The 19,459-nt window shown below is 43.9% G+C and overlaps 1 protein-coding gene across 2 annotated transcripts in view; it reads right to left on the bottom strand.

Annotated features, from left to right (window-relative positions):
- The window catches only part of taldo1 (transaldolase 1), a 29,956-nt gene extending 14,161 nt beyond the window's left edge, over positions 1-15,795 (bottom strand). Inside the window, exons 1-4 of one of the 2 annotated variants that reach the window (XM_086007786.1) lie at positions 15,570-15,795; positions 11,925-12,048; positions 3,390-3,497; positions 2,475-2,606 (exon numbers count right to left, since the gene is read on the bottom strand). In XM_086007786.1, the coding sequence (XP_085863912.1) occupies positions 2,475-2,606; positions 3,390-3,497; positions 11,925-12,048; positions 15,570-15,672 (467 nt within the window). In that variant the 5' untranslated portion in view covers positions 15,673-15,795. The remainder of the gene's footprint in view (positions 1-2,474; positions 2,607-3,389; positions 3,498-11,924; positions 12,049-15,569) is intronic. The other variant, XM_086007785.1, reaches the window with a different exon arrangement.
- Between the last annotated feature and the right edge of the window lie 3,664 nt (positions 15,796-19,459).

The raw sequence follows: 19,459 nt of genomic DNA, 5'->3' as shown, positions 1-19,459 counted from the left end.
CTTAGGAAAGATATATTGACTTGAGGGAGTGCAGCATAGGTTTACCAGAATGACAGCCAACTTCAAGGGTTAAGTTACGAGGAGAGATTACACAAATTAGGGTTTTATTTGCCTGGAATTAAGAAGAAGTTTAAGGGATGATCTAATCGAAGTTTAAGATATCAAGGGAAACAGATAGGGTAGAGAGAGAGAGAAACTATTCCCGCTGGTTGGGGATTCTAGGACTAGGGGGCATAGTCTAAAAATTAGAGCCAGACCTTTCAGGAGTAAAATTAGGAAACACTTCTACACACAAAGGGTGGTAGAAGTTTAGAACTCTCTTCCAACAGCAATTGATGCTAGATCAATTGTTAATTTTAAATCTGAGATTGATAGCTTTTTGTTAGCCAAAGGTATTAAGGGATATGGACCAAAGGCAGGTATATGGAGTTAGGTCGCAGATCAACCATGATTGGCCTCCTCCGGTTCCTATGTCATGGCAAACCTCTAGGAACATGTGAAATATGAATATTGAAATACCGATTGTGGTAAACCACTTTTATCGTTCACTATCGTTACACTATAGTTATCACTGTTGTATTGTTATCACTGTTCTCACTGTTGTATCACTATACGAGGTCGCCTCTTGTCGCGCTGTTATACCTGGGCTGACCACCTCAGACTCCGCCCATGGCTCCACCTACCTGCCCAGGTATAAAGGTAGTCGATTGGCTGGTATTCCTCCTTGTTGGACCCGATCACCCACGAGGGTGGGCTCTGTTATTTAGTCAATAAAAACCTTTAGTTACGTTCCTAACTCGTCGCTTTTATTGGACGACTTGATAGGTATATCAATTTTATTGACTAAATTTTAAAGATGTCTATTACTGGCCAGCCAGAAGCCCTCCCAGAAGCACAGCCACAGCAGCTTTCAGACACCGGGCTACACCAGCCGGCTTGGCTGCAAGCCCTCAAACCACCGTACCTGGATCTAAACCCACAGGCAGCAAACTCAGCCCTCAACTTCAAACACTGGCTGGACTGCTTCGAATCCTACCTGGAAGAATCCGGCGTCCCTCAGAGATCCAAACTAAGAGTTCTGAACGCCCAAGCGAGCCCGAGAGTATATGCACTCATCCAGGACACGACTACATACGAGGCCGCTATCAACCTACTGAAACAGCAGTACCGGAGCCCGGTAAATTACATGTACACCAGGCACCTCCTGAGATCCCGCCCGCAACAGCCAGGAGAGTCTGTAGCTGAATTTTTACAGGCGCTAAGAGCACTCGGCAGGAACTGTGACTTTAAAGCGGTGACGGCTGTTGAAAATACGGAAGATAATATCCGCGATGCCTTTGTGAAAGGCCTACGGTCCGACTACTCACGGCAAAGACTGCTTGAAGCTAAAGACCTCGACCTGGACAAAGCTGAAGCCCTTGCTCTCTCCCTAGAGGTGGCCCATCAGGACCAGGAGGCGTTTTCCAGGTACTGCTCGCGACCCTGGGACTCGGGCCCGACCCCTACCGCAATACCCTTCGCAGCGCCGCCCCCGGCCCAGGTAGACGGCATGCCGGAACCCCACGAGCCTTCGCCGACCACGCAGACACCAGCATTAACACCGGATAATGCAGCACCGCCGCTGCGACGATCGGAGAGGCTTACGAGGCCTCCGGACAGACTGACATACCAGAACTGGTAGTACACTTCACCCCGCCGGACTCAAATCTAAACAAGGGGTGAATGTGGTAAACCACTTTTATCGTTCACTATCGTTACACTATAGTTATCACTGTTGTATTGTTATCACTGTTCTCACTGTTGTATCACTATACGAGGTCGCCTCTTGTCACGCTGTTATACCTGGGCTGACCACCTCCGACTCTGCCCATGGCTCCACCTACCTGCCCAGGTATAAAAAGGTAGTCGACTGGCTGGTATTCCTCCTTGTTGGACCCGATCACCCACGAGGGTGGGCTCTGTTATTTAGTCAATAAAAACCTTTAGTTACGTTCCTAACTCGTCGCTTTTATTGGACGAATTGATAGGTATATCACCGATATCCTTAGGATGAGAGTCAAGTACAAAATACAGCATTCAAACTGAATCCATTCAGATGTTTGGACTTTTCTAGACAGACGTGAAGCATTAGCAGGTGCAGAAGCTTTAAATGAGCTGTAGAATTGTTGCAATATCACCACTTCATTGTTTGTGGTTTAAAAAGTTCATGAAATCAGGCCAAATGCATGCACAATAATTCCCAAACAGTTCTTTATAATTCAGCTAACCAAGGCTCAGTAAACTTCAAGCAGACAAGGCACTAAGGGTAAGGAATAAAATATCTTCATTTCCCCTAGGTTTTAAGCAGAAATTGGGATTATAATAGATTTGGTCAGCCTATCAGAAAGATCAGATTAAATGTACAGTACTTATGTCCACTGAATTTGTATATTTGGCAATTTAAGTCGTTCATGCAACTATAAATCAGCACTTACTTCCCAGCCTGGATACCTTCCCATGTGGAAGAAAGTTTGATGAGAATGCGCTCCTTTTTGATTCCTGCTTCCTTATACATCTGAATTAGGTGCTGGGCCTTTTTGATCATAGCATCTTTGTCAAATGACAACCTAGCATAGATCAAGAAAAGTGAGCAGCAGGCACATCATCTCCAGTTAATCAATCAGTCACAAAGAAGATTCGATTTTCTACCCCTTTCCCCATTTTATTGGTCTTATAACCCCCAAGATATTTACTCTAATATACAGTAGTTAAGTTGTACAAAAGCATTACTAGTAACAAGCAAAGTCTATAAATGCAACTAGTGTCAGATATAGATCTTAAACTGTAAATGTAAGTGTTTTTTGCACAGTTGTCACTAGGATTTCAATAAAGCACAATGGTGACTGCTGCCCAACATTACCAGTCAGGCACCACATTTAACACTTCAAAAATTGATCACCTTAATTCTACTCCTTGTGCCCCCTTACAAAAGAAAGAAAAAAAAAAAAAAGTGTGGCAGATCTGAATCTCTGTTCTCTCCAAATTTCTTAAGTGGGTTCAATTGCAAAAAGAAAATCAATTTTTTTATTTTCAGACTAGAGGGATGTAAATAGTAGTGTTCTCCCAGGGCTCAGTTTTAGAACCATTGCCCGACTAAATAATGATCTGGACTTGGGCAGAGGGGCCACAGTATCAATTTACAGACAACACAAAAAGATAGGAAGCATTGTTAACTGTCAAGAGGGCAGCAAGTGACTTCAAAATGAGTGATAATACATTGTACAAATACTGAAGAGTGGACTGTATTTAAAGCATATTGGGCAACCCACTAATTCGATTGTGGCAGATACGCTTTAAAACATCAATTTTATTATCATAAGCCTTTGTTCTTCTGTATTCACAGCTTTTACCTTGCATCAACTTCAGTAGAAACTCTGCCTGGAATTTGCTTCAAAATTTCCACCCCAAAGTTGATAAACAGCTTGTCTATGACATTGGACATTTGTTCTTCCTCGGATCTGGAAAAGATACATTTACACATTAAATCCTCAGCAAGTACACAGCTACTTTAAGCTTTTGATTGTAAAAACTGAATTCAGCTTTTCAGAGGACAACTGAACTTTGTAATCTGGAATCCAAAGAACACTTTATATAAAAAAGGGAATTAAATTTCAATTTAATTTGTCACATAACCAAATACAACAAGTGAAATCCAGTCAGTGAAATGCTTTTTTCTTAACGAGCCGAGCGCACCAATCAGCAAAGGCCACTTAGCTGCCTGGTACGCACGGAGCCCGCAAGGAATTATATAACGGAGGGAGTGTCACCATCAGTACCATGTGCTAACACAGAAAAAATATATATATACTGTGTTAAAACAATTGCATTGATTGTTACAAAGGGGACTAGCAAAAGGGAGGCACGAAAAAAAAACACACTGGCAACACAGCAGTGCCTGCAGAAAAGGGCACTCAGGATTCAGGGGCAACCCCCAGAACAAAGCCTTTCCCTTGGGGTACCCTGCCTAAACATGAACTATTTACACCAGCCTTGAAGGCAAGGGGTAGGGATACAACATTTATATAGGGAATTTTAAAAATAAAATTAAAATGCTGGAGATATACAGCTGTCAGTATCTGTAAGAAACGATAGGCGAGACTAGTGTAGGTGCTTAGTCATGCAAGGCAACACCTACTTGACTGGGTCTTATTGAAGACAACCAGATAATTCCAAGTGCAATTCAGTTTCTTTATACAAGATTAATGTCATTTCAGGGTATAAAACATTATGTAGAAATACTTCTAGCTGCTCACAGCAGGCTTAGTAAGCCTTCCTATTCAGTTTTCATCAGTTACTCCCTTTAAAAAAAAGAGAATTTCAATTTTAAACTAGTTAAAAACATGGACACGACTGCTGCCAACCAAATAAGTTAGTTGCGCATGTGCAGTTCGTGGTTTTTTTGGTTGTTATCGCGGGACTTCCCACAGATTGGAAAAAGGAGGGGAGGGAGTGGGGGGGGGGGGGGGGGGGGGGGAAAGTGATTGCTGCTGCCAAACTGAGCCGTGTCAGGTGAACAACATTTTATCGGCTTATGAAAGTTAACATTTGTGCTGCCGAACTGAGCCGAAAATAAAATAAAAATTAAAAGTTGAATTAGTGTTTCTATCGGCTTATGAAAGTTAACATTTATGCGCAGAAGTTCGTTGGCAGCAGTCACTCTAAAAACATTGCTAGAAAGATTTCTTCCAATCCAATACACCATCTTTGTCAAAGCACAAGGAAAGAAATAGAACAGCAATTTAAAAAAAACATTTACTGTAATGAGAATGTGACACTAGTCAGTACATCCTTTTGTGTAGCATTAGTGCCAGCTTAACCACTACAAATTGGATTAGAATGTTCATTTGAATAATGTCAACAATTGCAGATGGGTTTGTCAAGTTTAAGGGCAACTAAAATAATCCTGTGCATCCTTAAACAGAGCCCTGGCTGCTGATGCATGAATATTCAAAATGAAGAAGTTTACCACAGAATAAATCCACTTCCCTTGAATATTCATGCGTCGGCAGCCAGGGCTATGTCAGAACATGTGCAGTCATAATTTTTGACTGGAAAAAAAGGAGTCTATACCACTACCCAAATCCTCTAACTATTCCATTTCCACTAAGGCACTGTTTGATTTTACCCGTTTAAAACCTTTGGACGAGAAGTTCATATACTTACCTCCACCCATTAGCGCCAGCGATTCTCGAAAAAATGGCGGCCGCCGCTCTTGCGCCAACTGGAGGTGGTCCCTGCAGCAACCGCCATATTCGTGGGCCCCTTTGCGCTGCCGGGCCCTGTAAAGGAAAAAAATGGCGGTGTGGTGACGTCACACCGACTAAATGTCACCTACACGAACTTCAACCCTAGCACTCAATTCAGCGCTGGGTCCTAAGCAGGTTAACCTGGCATGCAAGCAGGCTGATGCTGACAGGGGAGAGATCTGCAGTTGTTAAAAAGGGACACACACATCAATTAGGTAAGTTTGAATGGAAGGGTTTGGCCTTGGTTTTTTGGATTTTATTGAAGTGGTGGCTTGCTGCAATATATGTGAAAAGTTTTTTTTTTAATATAAAGTGTTTTGAGAGTGCTGCTGGACGCTTGCAAGGGCTCGGATGGTAAGTGAACGCCTTTGAGAAGACAGAACATGCTGGGAATACTAGGAAATAAATTAAAAAGCAGGACCTCAAAAAGGTAGTCATCTCAGGATTACTCCCAGTGCCACGTGCTAGCGAGAGCAGAAATAGGAGAATAGACCAGATGAATGCGTGGCTGGAGAGATGGTGCAGGAGGGAGGGATTTAAGTTCCTGAGGCATTGGGACCGATTCTGGGGAAGGTGGGACCTGTACAAGCTGGACAGGAGAAACGGGACCAACTTCCTCACAGGGGGGGTTTGCTACTGCTGTTGGGAAGGATTTAAACTAGTTTGTCAGGGGGCTGGGAACCTAAGTGTGGGCCCAGAACAGAGGGAAACAAAGCTGGAAGTGCAAGTTAGAAAAGTAGTCAGCAAAACTAGCAGGGAGCAGAAACAAAGCCCAACAGTAAAGAGGGTCAAAGGGCAGAAAAATATTAAACAGGCAAATTTAAAAGCACTTTATCTAAATGCACGTAGCATTCGCAACAAGGTGGGTGAATTAATGGCACTAATAGAAGTAAATGGGTATGATGTAATTGCCATTACAGAGACATGCTTGCAGGGTAACCAAAGCTGGGAACTGAATGTTCCAGGGTACTCAACATTTAGGAAGGACACACAAAAAGGAAAAGGAGGTGGCGTAGCGCTGTTAATAAGGGATGAGATCGGTACGGTAGAGATAAAAGATCTTGGCTCGGCAGATCGTGACGTAGAACTGGAATCAGTTTGGGTGGAGCTAAGAAACAGCAAAGGGCAGAAAACATTGGTGGAAGTTGTGTATAGGCCACCAAACAGTAATGGTAATGTAGGGCACAGGAAACTACAAGGGTATGAGGGACAAGTTGGCCATGGTAGATTGGGAGACTACACTAAAAAGTATGAAGGTGGACATACAATGGCTAACATTCAAGGAAATAATGCATAATTTGCAACAAACATATTCCTCTAGGGCATAAAAACCCAAAAGGAAAAGTGATCCAACCATGGCTAACAAAAGAAATTAAAGCTAGTATTAAGCCAAAGGAGGAAGCTTATAAAGTTGCCAGAAAAAGCAGTCAACTTGAGGATTGGGATCTTCAGAAATCAGCAAAGGGGGGATCAAGAAATTGATAAAGGGAAAATGGAATACGAGCACAAACTAGCAAAAAGTATAAAAATGGATTGTAAAAGCTTCTAGAGATATGTGAAAAGGAAAAGACTGGCGAAGGTAAATGTAGGTCCTTTACAGTCAGAGACAGGAGAATTTATAATGGGGAATGAGGAAAATGGCAGAGAAATTAAATAAATACTTTGTTTCTGTCTTCATGGAGGAAGACACAAAAATCCTTCCAGAAATACAAGAAAACCAAGGGTGTGACGAGAATGAGGAACTTAAAGAAATTATTAGTAAAAAAACAGTACTAGCAAAATTAATGGGACTAAAAGTCGATAAATCCCAAGGACCAGATGACCTACATCCTAGGGTTTTGAAAGAGGTGGCCATTGGAATAGTGGACGCATTGGTTGTCATCTTCCAAACTTCTATACGGTTCCTGCAGATTGGAGGATAGCAAATGTAACCCCGCTATTTAAGAAAGGAGGGAAGAGAAGAAAACGGGGAACTACAGACCTGTTAGCCTCACATCAGTAGTTGGGAAAATGCTGGAATCTATTATAAAGGATGCAATAACTGGGCACTTAGAAACTAATAGTAAGATTGGGCAGAGTCAACATGGATTTATGAAAGGGAAATCCTGTTTGACAAATCTATTGGAGTTCTTTGAGGATGTAACTAGTGGAGTAGACAAAGGGGAACCGGTAGATGTGATGCATCTGGATTTCCAGAAGGCCTTTGATAAGGTCCCACACAAGAGGTTCGTGAACAAAATTAGGGCACATGGAATTGGGGGTAATATACTAGCATGGCTTGAGAATTGGTTAACAGACAGAAAACAGAATAGGGATAAACGGGTCTTTTCAGGATGGCAGGCTGTGACTAGTGGGGTACCGCAAGGATCGGTGCTTGGGCCCCAGCTATTCACAATCTATATCAATGATTTGGATGAGAGGACTAAATGTAACATTTCCAAATTTGCTGATGATACAAAGCTAGGTGGCAGTGGCAGTTGCAAAGAGGCTTCAAGGGGATCTCGATAAGCTCAGTGAGTGGGCGAGAACATGGCAGATGGAATATAATGTGGATAAATGTAGAAAAAACAGAAAGGCAGAGTGTTTCCTAAACGGTGAAAGATTGGGGAATGCAGATGCTCAAAGGGACCTGGGTATCCTTGTACACGAGTCACTGAAAGTGAATGTGCAGGTGCAGCAAGCCATTAGGAAAGCAAATGGTATGCTGGCCTTCATTACTCCTGTACTCAAATCCTCTTGTAAAGAAGTCTTACTCCAATTATATAGGGCTTTGGTGAGACCACACCTGGAGTACTGTGTACAATTTTGGTCTCCTTACCTAAGGAAGGATATACTTGCCATAGAGGGAGTGCAACAAAGGTTCACGAGATTGATTCCTGGGATGGCGGGACTGTCATATGAGAAGAGATCGAGTGAACTAGGCCTGTATTCTCTTGAATTCAGAAGATTGAGAGGGGATCTCATTGAAGCATACAAAATTATTACAGGGCTTGATAGAATGGAAACAACAGAAAATGCTGGAAAAACTCAGCAGGCCAGGCAACATCCGTGGAGGAAATAGAGTCAACGTTTCGAGTCAAACTCTTTGTCAAGAGTTTGACTCGAAACGTTGACTCTTTCTCCACGGATGCTGCCTGGCCTGCTGAGTTTTTCCAGCATTTTCTGTTATTTCGGATTTCCAGCATCCGCAGTATTTTGCTATCGTTGATAGGATGGATGCTGGGAGAATGTTTCCCTTGGCTGGGGAGTCTAGAACCAGGGGCCACAGCCTCAAGATAAAGGGTAGGCCATTCAGGACTGAGATGAGAAGAAATTTCTTCAGAGGGTGGTGAATCTTTGGATTCAGAGGGCTGTGGAGGCTCAGTCATTGGGTATATTCAAAACAGAAGTCGATAGATTTCTGACTAGTAAGGGCATCAAAGGCCGGTGAATGGAGTTGAGGCAGAAGATCAGCCATGATCTCATTGAATGGTGGAGCAGGCTGCAAGGGCCGAATGGCCTATTCCTGCTCCTATTTCTTATGTTCTTACTCAGCAGGTCATGCTACATCTGTGGAGTTCACGCCTCAGGTCAACATGCTGCTTGACCAACTGAGTATTTGCAGCATCTGCTTGCAGAGGGAAGAGCAAGAAGACGCAGAAGAGGAGGATGGAAGGATGCATCCCAGACAGCCCCTTCGTAGCCAGGATATCCGGGATGGAATCATTTGCCTGCGGTCCCACTGGCTGGGCAGGCTACCTCTTGTTGACCCACTGGCAGGGCAGGCTGCATTTCTTGGGCATGTGAAATGAGGAAGACACGAGGGTGGAATTGTGCTGATGGGAGGGCAGGAAACCTAGAGATGCATGCCAGAAGGGGGATAACATACGAGGATCCCTGCATCTTGTATCCTTTCATCCCCGCTGCTGGCCAAGGGCTCAGCCATGCCCCTGCCAAGAATAGCAAACATCATCTCCTCCAAGGGGGTGAGGTGATGCTAGGAATGATAGATGTGCCTCGTCATTGGTACAGATTGTTGGTAGGTGAGTGATTGGGGGTCCTGCACTGAGCAGTGCGTGAGGCTAGAGGTGCAATTTGTAGGCGACGGCTTTTGAAGATGTATTCACTGACCTTGACCAGTGGTCTGAGGTTATGAAGCTTCTTTGGGCACCGGAGCCTGGTGGTTTGGGGGGGGGGGCGGTGGGAACACTACTGGCAGTGACGGCCTTGGTAACGTACTCCCACATTGTTCTTTCTGGAGGGCCTCCTGGTCCCTGTGGGTAGAGGGCCAGTCTTGCAGTGTTGATCCCCTGCACAAAGCTGGAGTGCTGTGAGAGAGACCCTGGGTGCCCCTTCCCTGGCTTGCTGAGCCATTTATGTTAGTGTTGAGGCATTTTTCCCCCCATTTGTTCAGTTTTGGATGGTATTCAACTCAAAGCTGAATTAAATCACATTTGGAACTTCTTTTAAAATATTGAATATTTGTAAAAAGACAAAGGGCTGAAAAATGTATTGAACCAGTGCATTTTATTTTGTCTTGCTTCAATGTGCATGGCCCCTTTAATTTTCAGAGCTCCTCAGTGCCCACAATGCATTGAGAGCTTCACAGCCTCGCACACAGACGCTCAGGGAAGCAGCAACGCCACACCAGGACTACAAATTGGTCCCGGATCCCTCGTGCCGGCGTTGCACCCAAGGTTAGCACTGTGCCACCTATCTCCATGCCCCCCACACCAATTTAGGTCGGTTAGCACTGCAGCTATTCGGGCAGCCATTAATGGCAGTACCAACTGCTTTGCTGGCGATCACCAATTTTTCCCCCTTTAGGTAGTTTTCAGGGGCTCCGCAGGTAGAATTTATGCAGGTTCGAGCACCACAATTTTGATTATTTTCTGGTTATTAATCTGTAGGTGCTCCACAGGGATACAACAACTTGCATCCATATAGCGCCTTTAACATAGTAAAACGTCCCAAGGCGCTTCACAGGAGTATTATCAAACAAAACTTGACACCGAGCCACATAAGGAGATATTAGGACAGATGGAGGTAGGTTATGGTGCAACTTAAATAAGGAGGCAGAGAGGTTTATGGAGGGAATTCCAGAGTTTAGGACATAGGCAGCTGAATGTACAGCTTCCAATGGTGGAGTGATTAAAATAGGGGTAATCAAGAGGCCAGAATTGGAGGAGTGCAGAGATCTGACGGTTGCAGGGCTGGAGGAGGTTACAGAGATAGGGAGGGGCAAGACCACTGAGGAATTTGAAAACAAGGGTGAGAATTTTAAAATTGAGGCATTAACTGACTGGGAGCCAATGCCAATGAGCACAGGGGTGATGGTTGAACAGGACTTGGTGCGAGTTAGGATACGGGCAGAGTTTTGAATGAGCTCAAGTTTGTGGAGGGTGGAAGATGGGAGGACGGCCAGGAGAGCGTTGGAATAGAATAGTCTAGAAGTAATGAAGGCGTGGAGGAGGGTTTCAGCAGATGAGCTGAGGCAGGGGCAGAGTAGGCTGATGTCACGGAGAGGAAGTAAGCGGTCTTGGTGAGGCCACGGATATGTGGTCAGAAGCTCATCTGGGATCAAATACGACACCAAGGTTGTGAACTGTCTGGTACAGCCTTAGACAGCTGCCAAGAAGAGAGATGGAGTCAGTGGCAGGGACCAAAGACAATGGCTTTGGTCTTCCCAATATTTAGTTGGAGGTAATTTTTTTTCAATCGGACAACTAATCTGACAATTTTAGAGACAGTGGAGGGGGTCGAGAGATGTGGTGGTGAGGTAGAGCCATGTGGAACTGGACGTTGTGTTTTCGGATGAGGTCATTGAGGGGCAGCACGTAGATGAGAAGTAGGAGGGGACCCAAGGATAGATCCTTGGAGGTAACGGTGTGGGAAGAGAAGCCATTGCAGGTTATTCTCTGGCTACGACTGGATAGATTAGAATGGAACCAGGCAAGTGCAGTCACACCCAGATGAAGGAGAGGAGCTGGAGGAGGATGGTGTGGTCAACCGTGTCAAAGGATAAAAAGTTAGCTTGTCTCAGCTGAAATCAGACCATCAATACCATGGAGTAGATCATTCTTCAATAATACGGTCACTGACTATGTCTGAACATGAGCATCTTTGCACTTCTGTACCTTGATTAGCTCAATAATTAACTTCAAAAACAGCATTTTATATAATTTTTTTTTTTTTTTTTACAAACTGGGGTACAACTCCAGCAGAATTTTAAACAGGCCTTATAAGGCAGATGGAAGTGAAAGGATCTATTTCCCACCCCCCCCCCCCCATCATTGAAAGGTTTACTTTAGAACCATGGGTAATTACAGAAAACACACTCAATGGCCAAGTAGCTTTATTACTACAATATTGTTTGCTTCAAAGTAAATAAGCTGGAAACCTGTTGGAAATTCTCTACAAAAGGCACTGCTTTTAAGGGTAACCCATTTGTTAAAACCATCTTGTGCACCACCTTAGACTTTTGGTTCCAAAAGATAAAAGGCTTTCCTACAAGCACACAATATTTTGGAGGTTTCCTGTAGATCTCATGAGCAGGAGGTGCCTAGTATTTGGTTTCTTCCCATGTTTGGATCACAACTTATATTAAAAAAGCTCCAAGCGGTCAGTACCACTAAGGTTTGAGCTTAAAAGATTTCTTACCCGCCATGGCTCTTTCCATATTCAATGGCATCATCCAGTAGATTTGCATAGGCTGGCATCTGAGCAGCAGCAAGTATGAGTGAAGGGTTGGTTGTGGCATCCTGGGGTTTGTATGCATCAATGGCTGTATGTGAAAAGCAACAGATTTAACCGTTGGTTATAAGTATTATGTTATATGTAAAAAGGAAAATAAATGAACACTAAATACGGCACCTGCTATCTCCAGGAAAGCAGCGCGAGAGCGAGCGAGCGCTAGAGCGAGATTAAGAGAAAATTGCTTTTGTTAGTTAAGAGCACACCTGTTTCAGGTATTTGCCCATAGCACAGCACAAGTATCTAGATAATATTGCAACAAAAAACCCAAGATGTATTGTTAATAACTCTGCAATCATTACTCCCTGCAAAGTCACCGTGACTAAGCAGTTTGTGCCTTGCCTAGGTTTTGAATAACAAGGCGAGGTCAAGTTTTTCAAGGATTGCAGAAGTGGTTTAAATTACAAGTTAAGCTCAAGTGTATATAAACTACACAGATACAGTTTAAATGTTCTTTGTGCTTGGGTACAAATCTGCACACAATTTATTTTCCTGCAACCTGAACTACATGTCAAACTTAACTTCTTTCCTCCCTCCACCGCAACACCCCCCCGCCTCCAAAACCACCAGCTTTCTCCATTCTCCTTTTCCCTATGCCAGTAGTCCTCACTAAAATCAGATCCATGAGCACTGGGCACCCACTAAAACCTTGCCCAAGTGGTCATTATAAGAGATCGATAGTGATTATGCAGGATGTCACAAACCAGGCTGATCCTCTCCTGTCCTCACACAACATCAATTTCCAGCAGAGGCCACTGAATAGTAATCAGAAGTGAGTACACTGGCCAGTGTTCCCCTTCCCAATATAGGGAGCTCAATGGTAGCACCTCGTCTTCTGGGGCAGAAGCAAACAGCTAGGCTGGGAATGGAACCAAACCCTCCCTCATCTGTATGGCTCAGTTATGCATTGAATAAACTCATGAGCCATTCAAGAACTAGTATTCATTCTTTAACAAAGTGCAAATTTAAATTTTCCTCTTCAAAATAACTCAGAAAACAGAGGTTTTCTTAGATTTTTGTTTTTACAAATAAGAGGCAACACAGAATATAAGGTGGTTTGGGGGCACCACTGTACTAATTTAGCATTATGGGGCAGGTACAGATGTTGGAAATAAGATACTTTGTTAACTTTAAAGATACCAGATACAGAAAGATACTGTATTTTTTAAATAGTTATTACAGATCAATAAAGTTGGATCTTAAAACTAACCTGACAAAGACAGTTTATACTTGGATCAGCACCCTGACTAAAATCAGATTCGAGCACTGGGCAATCTCAGATACCTTGCCCAAGTGGTCATTACGAGTGATCCTTGACAGCAAGTGCATGTCTTCAGCATTTCAGCCCATAAAGTCATTGAGCAGAAAAAAGACAAATGCTGACTGACCTACTGAATGTTTCCAACATTTTCTGTTTTTGTTAGAGCAATAGTAGTGTTAGATTTACTTTAATTCTGTTTACTTTGGGAGGTGGAAATAGTAATACAATACTCATGCAAAGGAGAAGGATGCTTCACAAGTGTGAAAAGCAGTGTAAAAAAAAAATGACAACAATCTAACTATGTTACTCAGAATTCTACACAATGGGAGTCAGTGAGATGGGTAATGGTATCGAGTTATATCCTACAAGTGGGCAAATGGTCAATGCCATAAACAAGATACAGTTGGTTTCTCGAAGCCCCATACAAACAACCATTTTAATATTAACTAAGTAATTAAGGTAATTTAATCAAAATTCTATTTCAATATAGATTTCATTGATTCAGCCCAATTTTAGAAATGTGGAAGTTGTTCTTGCATCATCCAGCTTTACAGAGGACACATTCAGTATAAACTACCCAGATCATACACCAGAGCAGTTTTAATAAGACAGTCAGTTACAATTCAGTGTACTGGTACAAAAAGGGATTGAATATTATGAAGTGGTTGCATTGTGTCTTTAAGGGTGTAATAAAGCTTAATTCAACTTGCATCCAAACATTCATCCTGCAAAGCACTTTCAAATCTTCGTTCTGCACAGATACACAAGCGCTCCACTTGTTTTGCTGGATCGACTTTAATAGTTACTGTTTTACAGACCACATAGGTCGCCCTACTTAGTTCAGGCAGGCTGGTATTGTAGCAACATTATCTTTATCTTTATCTTTTGTTCAGCGACACTTTATCCGACCATTCAGGCAACACCCATTGGCCATGTGAATAATTCACATTACTGACTCAGTATTAATTCAAACACTGCCGTATAAGAAACATTCGTTCAGCAGTGTCCTGGCCACCATTTATCCATCAACCAACCACAAAAATATATTTTCTAGTTGTGGAACCTTGCTGTGAACAAATCAGCATTTAATCACATAAAAGTGACGACACTGCAAAAATAGTTAATTTCCTGTCAAGCAATTAAGGACACCGAGGATATTTTAAAAAAGCACAAAATAAATGCACGTACTCCTTTTCTCAAACTATGGTGAGCATTATAGCCAAGCCTTTTCTTGCAGTGGAATTTGCTGCAAAGTATACAGGATAGTGATTTACAGCAGCAGCACTACATTGTCTCTTGCCACATCTGGGATGTGCGTTATATTGCAAGAGGTGAAGGGGTGGGTGCATGTTGCAATGTAGACAAATCATGTCTACATGTTGACTGGAGTATCGTAAAAACCAACACTCTGATCTGGAATTAGGCCACACCCTTCCTTCATCTCTGGCAAAACATCAGGAAGCAAAATTTTCAGCAATGCCATGCACTTGCTCCTTACCAAGTCTCACAAACTAAACTGGCAAGTTACACACATTTGAACGGAGAATCATTAATTTTGGTTTAAAAGCATCAGCTACGTTAATACATCTTCAATTCTGTCATCAGTTTAGGCGCACACAAGGCAGGCCTGCCTGAGACAGTGGCGGAGGAAGAGTATGGATTAATCTTCCCAGTGTTTAACTGGAAGAAATTGCGGCTCATCCACGACTGGCTTTCAGACAAGCAAGCTGACAAGAGGCAGTGGAGGGGTTGAAAGTAGTGATGGAGGGGTAGAGCTGGGTGCCATTCCTGTACATGTGGAAGCAGGTCCCACATCATGTAGCCAAGGGGCTGCAGAAAGAGGCAGGATCTTTAAGGAACCCCTGAGTTAACAGTGCAGGGCTGGTAAGAGAATCCATCCAGAGCGTTTCCTAGACTTCATAAGCCATAACCTGCACATTCAAGGCTGAAGGTCTGAAACTTATTTTGACTAATAAGCTCAGTAACTAAACAGCTCACAATCACAAAGCAGAGCTAGCATCACTCACGGTTTAAAGTGGTGACCCACTTCCTTGTATCGCCATCTTATACCATTGCTCCGATGGCCCCCTCTTTGATAATGAATCTCATCCCTCAGCTTACCCCCACCCCAGTCTCTGCAAACGGGTTAAACTGCATCACAAAACAGAGCCCCGAGCCAGCCTCAGCCACCAACCCTACCTCCCACCGGCCAGGCCAGGGGTAAAAGGGGCCGGTCAGCGGCCCACACCAGCCGGATGTTACCATAGAGACTACCCCCGGCCAGCTCTTACCGTTGAAGTCCCCGGTGTCGGCCACCACCACCGTAAACTCCTTTAACTGCTCCAGCACAGACGCCATCTTCTGCCTCTTGGCCGTCGGGTCGCACTCTGCCATGGTGCCAGCGGGCCGCCGTGTATATCGGGAGGGCGGGGCAGCGGAGCGGCAGGGGGTCGACAGAGGGATGGCGGAACCAATGGACGCGCTCGCCAAGGTCGCACCGAGACCCGTCGGGTGAGCGACCACCGTGGCTAAACCAATACCGAAGCCCAGGAACGATGCGGCGGCCAATGAGCGCCGAGACAGCGGCAAGTACGCTCCCGCTGTAGCCAATGGAAAAATTCAGGCGCATCCGGAGCAACAGTTAGCCAATGAAATGCTATTGTAATCTCCTCCAATCAACACCGGCATTCATATCCAATCATATTCACGAAAGCTTACGCCAATCACAGCTCCCTGCTGTATAAAGTAGCCAATTACATCAGCAAGTATATTAAAGCAACCAATGACCTGCAGTCAGCGAAGTTGCATCTGGTTAGCGCAGCCAGTAACAGTCATGAGGAACCTTTATGTCACTGTAATGAATTGAATTGAATACTGTTTCATGTCCACAGAATCAGTCAGATGACAGAGATCTGGGATATTTGTTTATTCAAACAATTGCTGGACATTTCAGGAGTGTGTTGCAGAAATCAAATTCTGTTCAGTTTCTTGTCACTGAAGCTGTCTTAAAAGCAAAGACATGCCTCAGCCTAGTCATACGATAAGGGATCATGGAGTAAACTAAAACTACGCAGCAACCAGAGAAAATAGAATTTCTTAATATGTTTAAATTCAACCCACCGGAAAGTTTAAAATTCAGCCATCCATCCCTAAACTCAGCACGGAAAAAAAGATTTTCACAATTTAGGACCACGATAAAGTTTGACAAAAAGGATAGTGATTTACATAGAAACATAGAAAATAGGAGCAGGAGTAGGCCATTCGGCCCCTCGAGCCTGCTCCGCCATTCAATGAGATCATGGCTGATCATCCAAATTCAGTACCCTGTTCCTGCCTTCTTCCCATACCCCTTGATCCCTTTAGCCTTAAGAAATATATCCAACTCCTTCTTGAATATATTTAATGAATTGGCCTCTACTGTCTTCTTTGGTAGAGAATTCCACAGGTTCACCACTTTCTGGGTGAAGAACTTCCTCCTCATCTCTGTCCTAAATGGCTTACCCCTTATCCTTAGACTATGACCCCTGGTTCTGGACTCCCCGACCATCGGGAACATCCTTCCTGCATCTAGTCTGTCTAGTACTGTTAGAATTTTATAAGTTTCAATGAGATCCCCTCTCATTCTTCTAAACTCCAGCGAGTACAAGCCCAATCGACCCAATCTCTCCTCATACGTCATTCCTGCCATCCCAGGTATCAGCCTGGTGAATCTTCGCTGCACTCCTTCCATGGCAAGAACATCCTTCCTCAGATAAGGCGACCAAAATTGCACACAATACTCAAGATGTGGTCTCACCAAGGCCCTGTACAACTGCAGCAAGACATCCTTGTTCCTGTACTCAAACCCTCTTGCTACGAAGGCCAACATAGCATTTGCCTTCTTAACCGCCTGCTGCACCTGCATGCTTACCTTCAGCGACTGGTGCACAAGGACGTCCAGGTCTCGTTGCACTTCCCCTTCTCCCAATCTATTGCCATTCAGATAATAATCTGCCTTCCTGTTTTTGACACCAAAGTGGATAACCTCGCATTTATCCACGTTATTTTGCATCTGCCATGCTTCGGTTAATTTACAAATTAACACTTTTGTTTATGGTATGGGCCAAAGAAGCACAGCATATTTATAAAGCTTTCACATAGAAACATAGAAACATAGGAGATAGGAGCAGGAGTAGGCCATTCGGCCCCTCGAGCCTGCTCCGCCAATCAATGTGATCATGGCTGATCATCCAATTTCAGTACCCGGTCCCTGCTTTCTCCCCATACCCATTGATTCCTTTAGCCTTAAGAAATATATCCAACTCCTTCTTGAATATATTTAATGAATTGGCCTCTACTGCCTTCTGTGGTAGAGAATTCCACAGGTTCACCACTCTCTGGGTGAAGAAATTCCTCCTCATTTCTGTCCTAAATGGCCTACCCCTTATCCTTAGACTGTGACCCCTGGTTCTGGACTCCCCGACCATCGGGAACAGCCTTCCTGCATCTAGTCTGTCCAGTCCTGTCAGAATTTTATAAGTTTCAATGAGATCCCCTCTCATTCTTCTAAACTCCAGCGAGTACAAGCCCAATCATCCCAATCTCTCCTCATACGTCATTCCTGACATCTCAGCTATCAGCCTGGTGAATCTTCACTGAACTCCTTCCATGGCAAGAACATCTTTCCTCAGATAAGGCAACCAAAACGGCACACAATACTCAAGATGTGGTCTCACCAAGGCCCTGTACAACTGCAGCAAGACATCCTTGTTCCTGTACTCAAACCCTCTTGCTACGAAGGCCAACATACCATTTGCCTTCTTAACCGCCTGCTGCACCTGCATGCTTACCTTCAGCGACTCGTGTACAAGGACACCCAGGTCTCGTTGCACTTCCCCTTCTCCCAATCTATTGCCATTCAGATAATAATCTGCCTTCCTGTTTTTGCCACCAAAGTGGATAACCTCACATATATCCACGTTATATTGCATCTGCCATGCTTTTGCCCAATCACCCAACCTGTCCAAATCATCCTGGAGTTTCTCGGCATCCTCCTCACAGCACACATGCCCACTCAGCTTTGTGTCGTCTGCAAATTTGGAGATATTACATCTAGTTCCCTTGTCTAGATCATTAATATATATTGTAAATAGCTGGGCTCCAAGGACCGATCCCTGCGGTACCCCACTAGTCAAGTCTACATGAGTCAAGATCGGAGAAATAATTATGAAACAGTGTTGCAAAATTTCAGTGAATACTTTATTCGAAAACACTTATTAATTACTTAATTTGTGAAAGGCCACTTCAAACAGTGTACTGTAGTTAGAAAAGAAGAGAAAATATAGAATCATTTGTCAGAAATCTCTGGTTGGACAGCAAGTTTGACTCAACAACAGCTTGCATTTATGTAGTACCCTTAATGCAAGGAAATATCCCAAGGTTCTGCACAGAAGCATAATTCCACAAAAATTGACACCAAGCCAAAGAAAGATATTAGAAAGGGTGACTAAAAGCTAAGTCAAAGATGTAGGTTTTAAGGAGGGTCTTACACAGTGGTGGGCAAAATACAGCCCCGCCAATTCATTCTATCTGGCCCGCTGGATGAAACAAAAATAGAACAGGAGCCAGAGCTCAAGCTGCACATTAGTTTGAGTTGAGTTATGACTGGTCATCTCGATAACTCTTTTACCGAGGAAACTGTGTCTTTGCTCTTCTGGTGCCCAGAGTACAATGGCGGGGGCGGGAGAGGGGGGGCGGTGGGGGGGCGGTTCTCATCGACGTCTTAGACACGGGAATGGATCCTGGAGCACAAGGACTCCAGGTAATGGCACGTGATTGTAGTTCAGGCCTTGCCAAGCCTCTGGCTCCCGAACTCAGCACAATAAAAAGAGAACACCTCTCGCGTCAGAGGCCCCGCAGACTCGGGCCGATCTGCCAAACAACCACGTAGACTTTCAGTACAACATATAATTGATCGATCATTCATTTAGTAACAGAATATTTTATTATTTTACACTACATTTTATGTATTTAAGACAGGAAACAGAGAGTAGGAATAAATGGGTCTTTTTCGGGGTGGCAGGCGGTGACTAGTGGGGTACCACAGGGATCAGTGCTTGGGCCCCAGCTATTCACAATATATATCAATGATTTAGATGAGGGAACCAAATGTAATATTTCCAAGTTTGCGGACAACACGAAA

Source organism: Somniosus microcephalus, chromosome 15, assembly GCF_052327205.1.
Source record: "Somniosus microcephalus isolate GS21.2 chromosome 15, FLI_Smic_1.0, whole genome shotgun sequence".
Taxonomy (NCBI): Eukaryota; Metazoa; Chordata; class Chondrichthyes; order Squaliformes; family Somniosidae; genus Somniosus; species Somniosus microcephalus.
The sequence above is the reverse complement of the archived record's forward strand: the minus strand, read 5'-3'. Positions and strand labels throughout refer to the sequence as shown.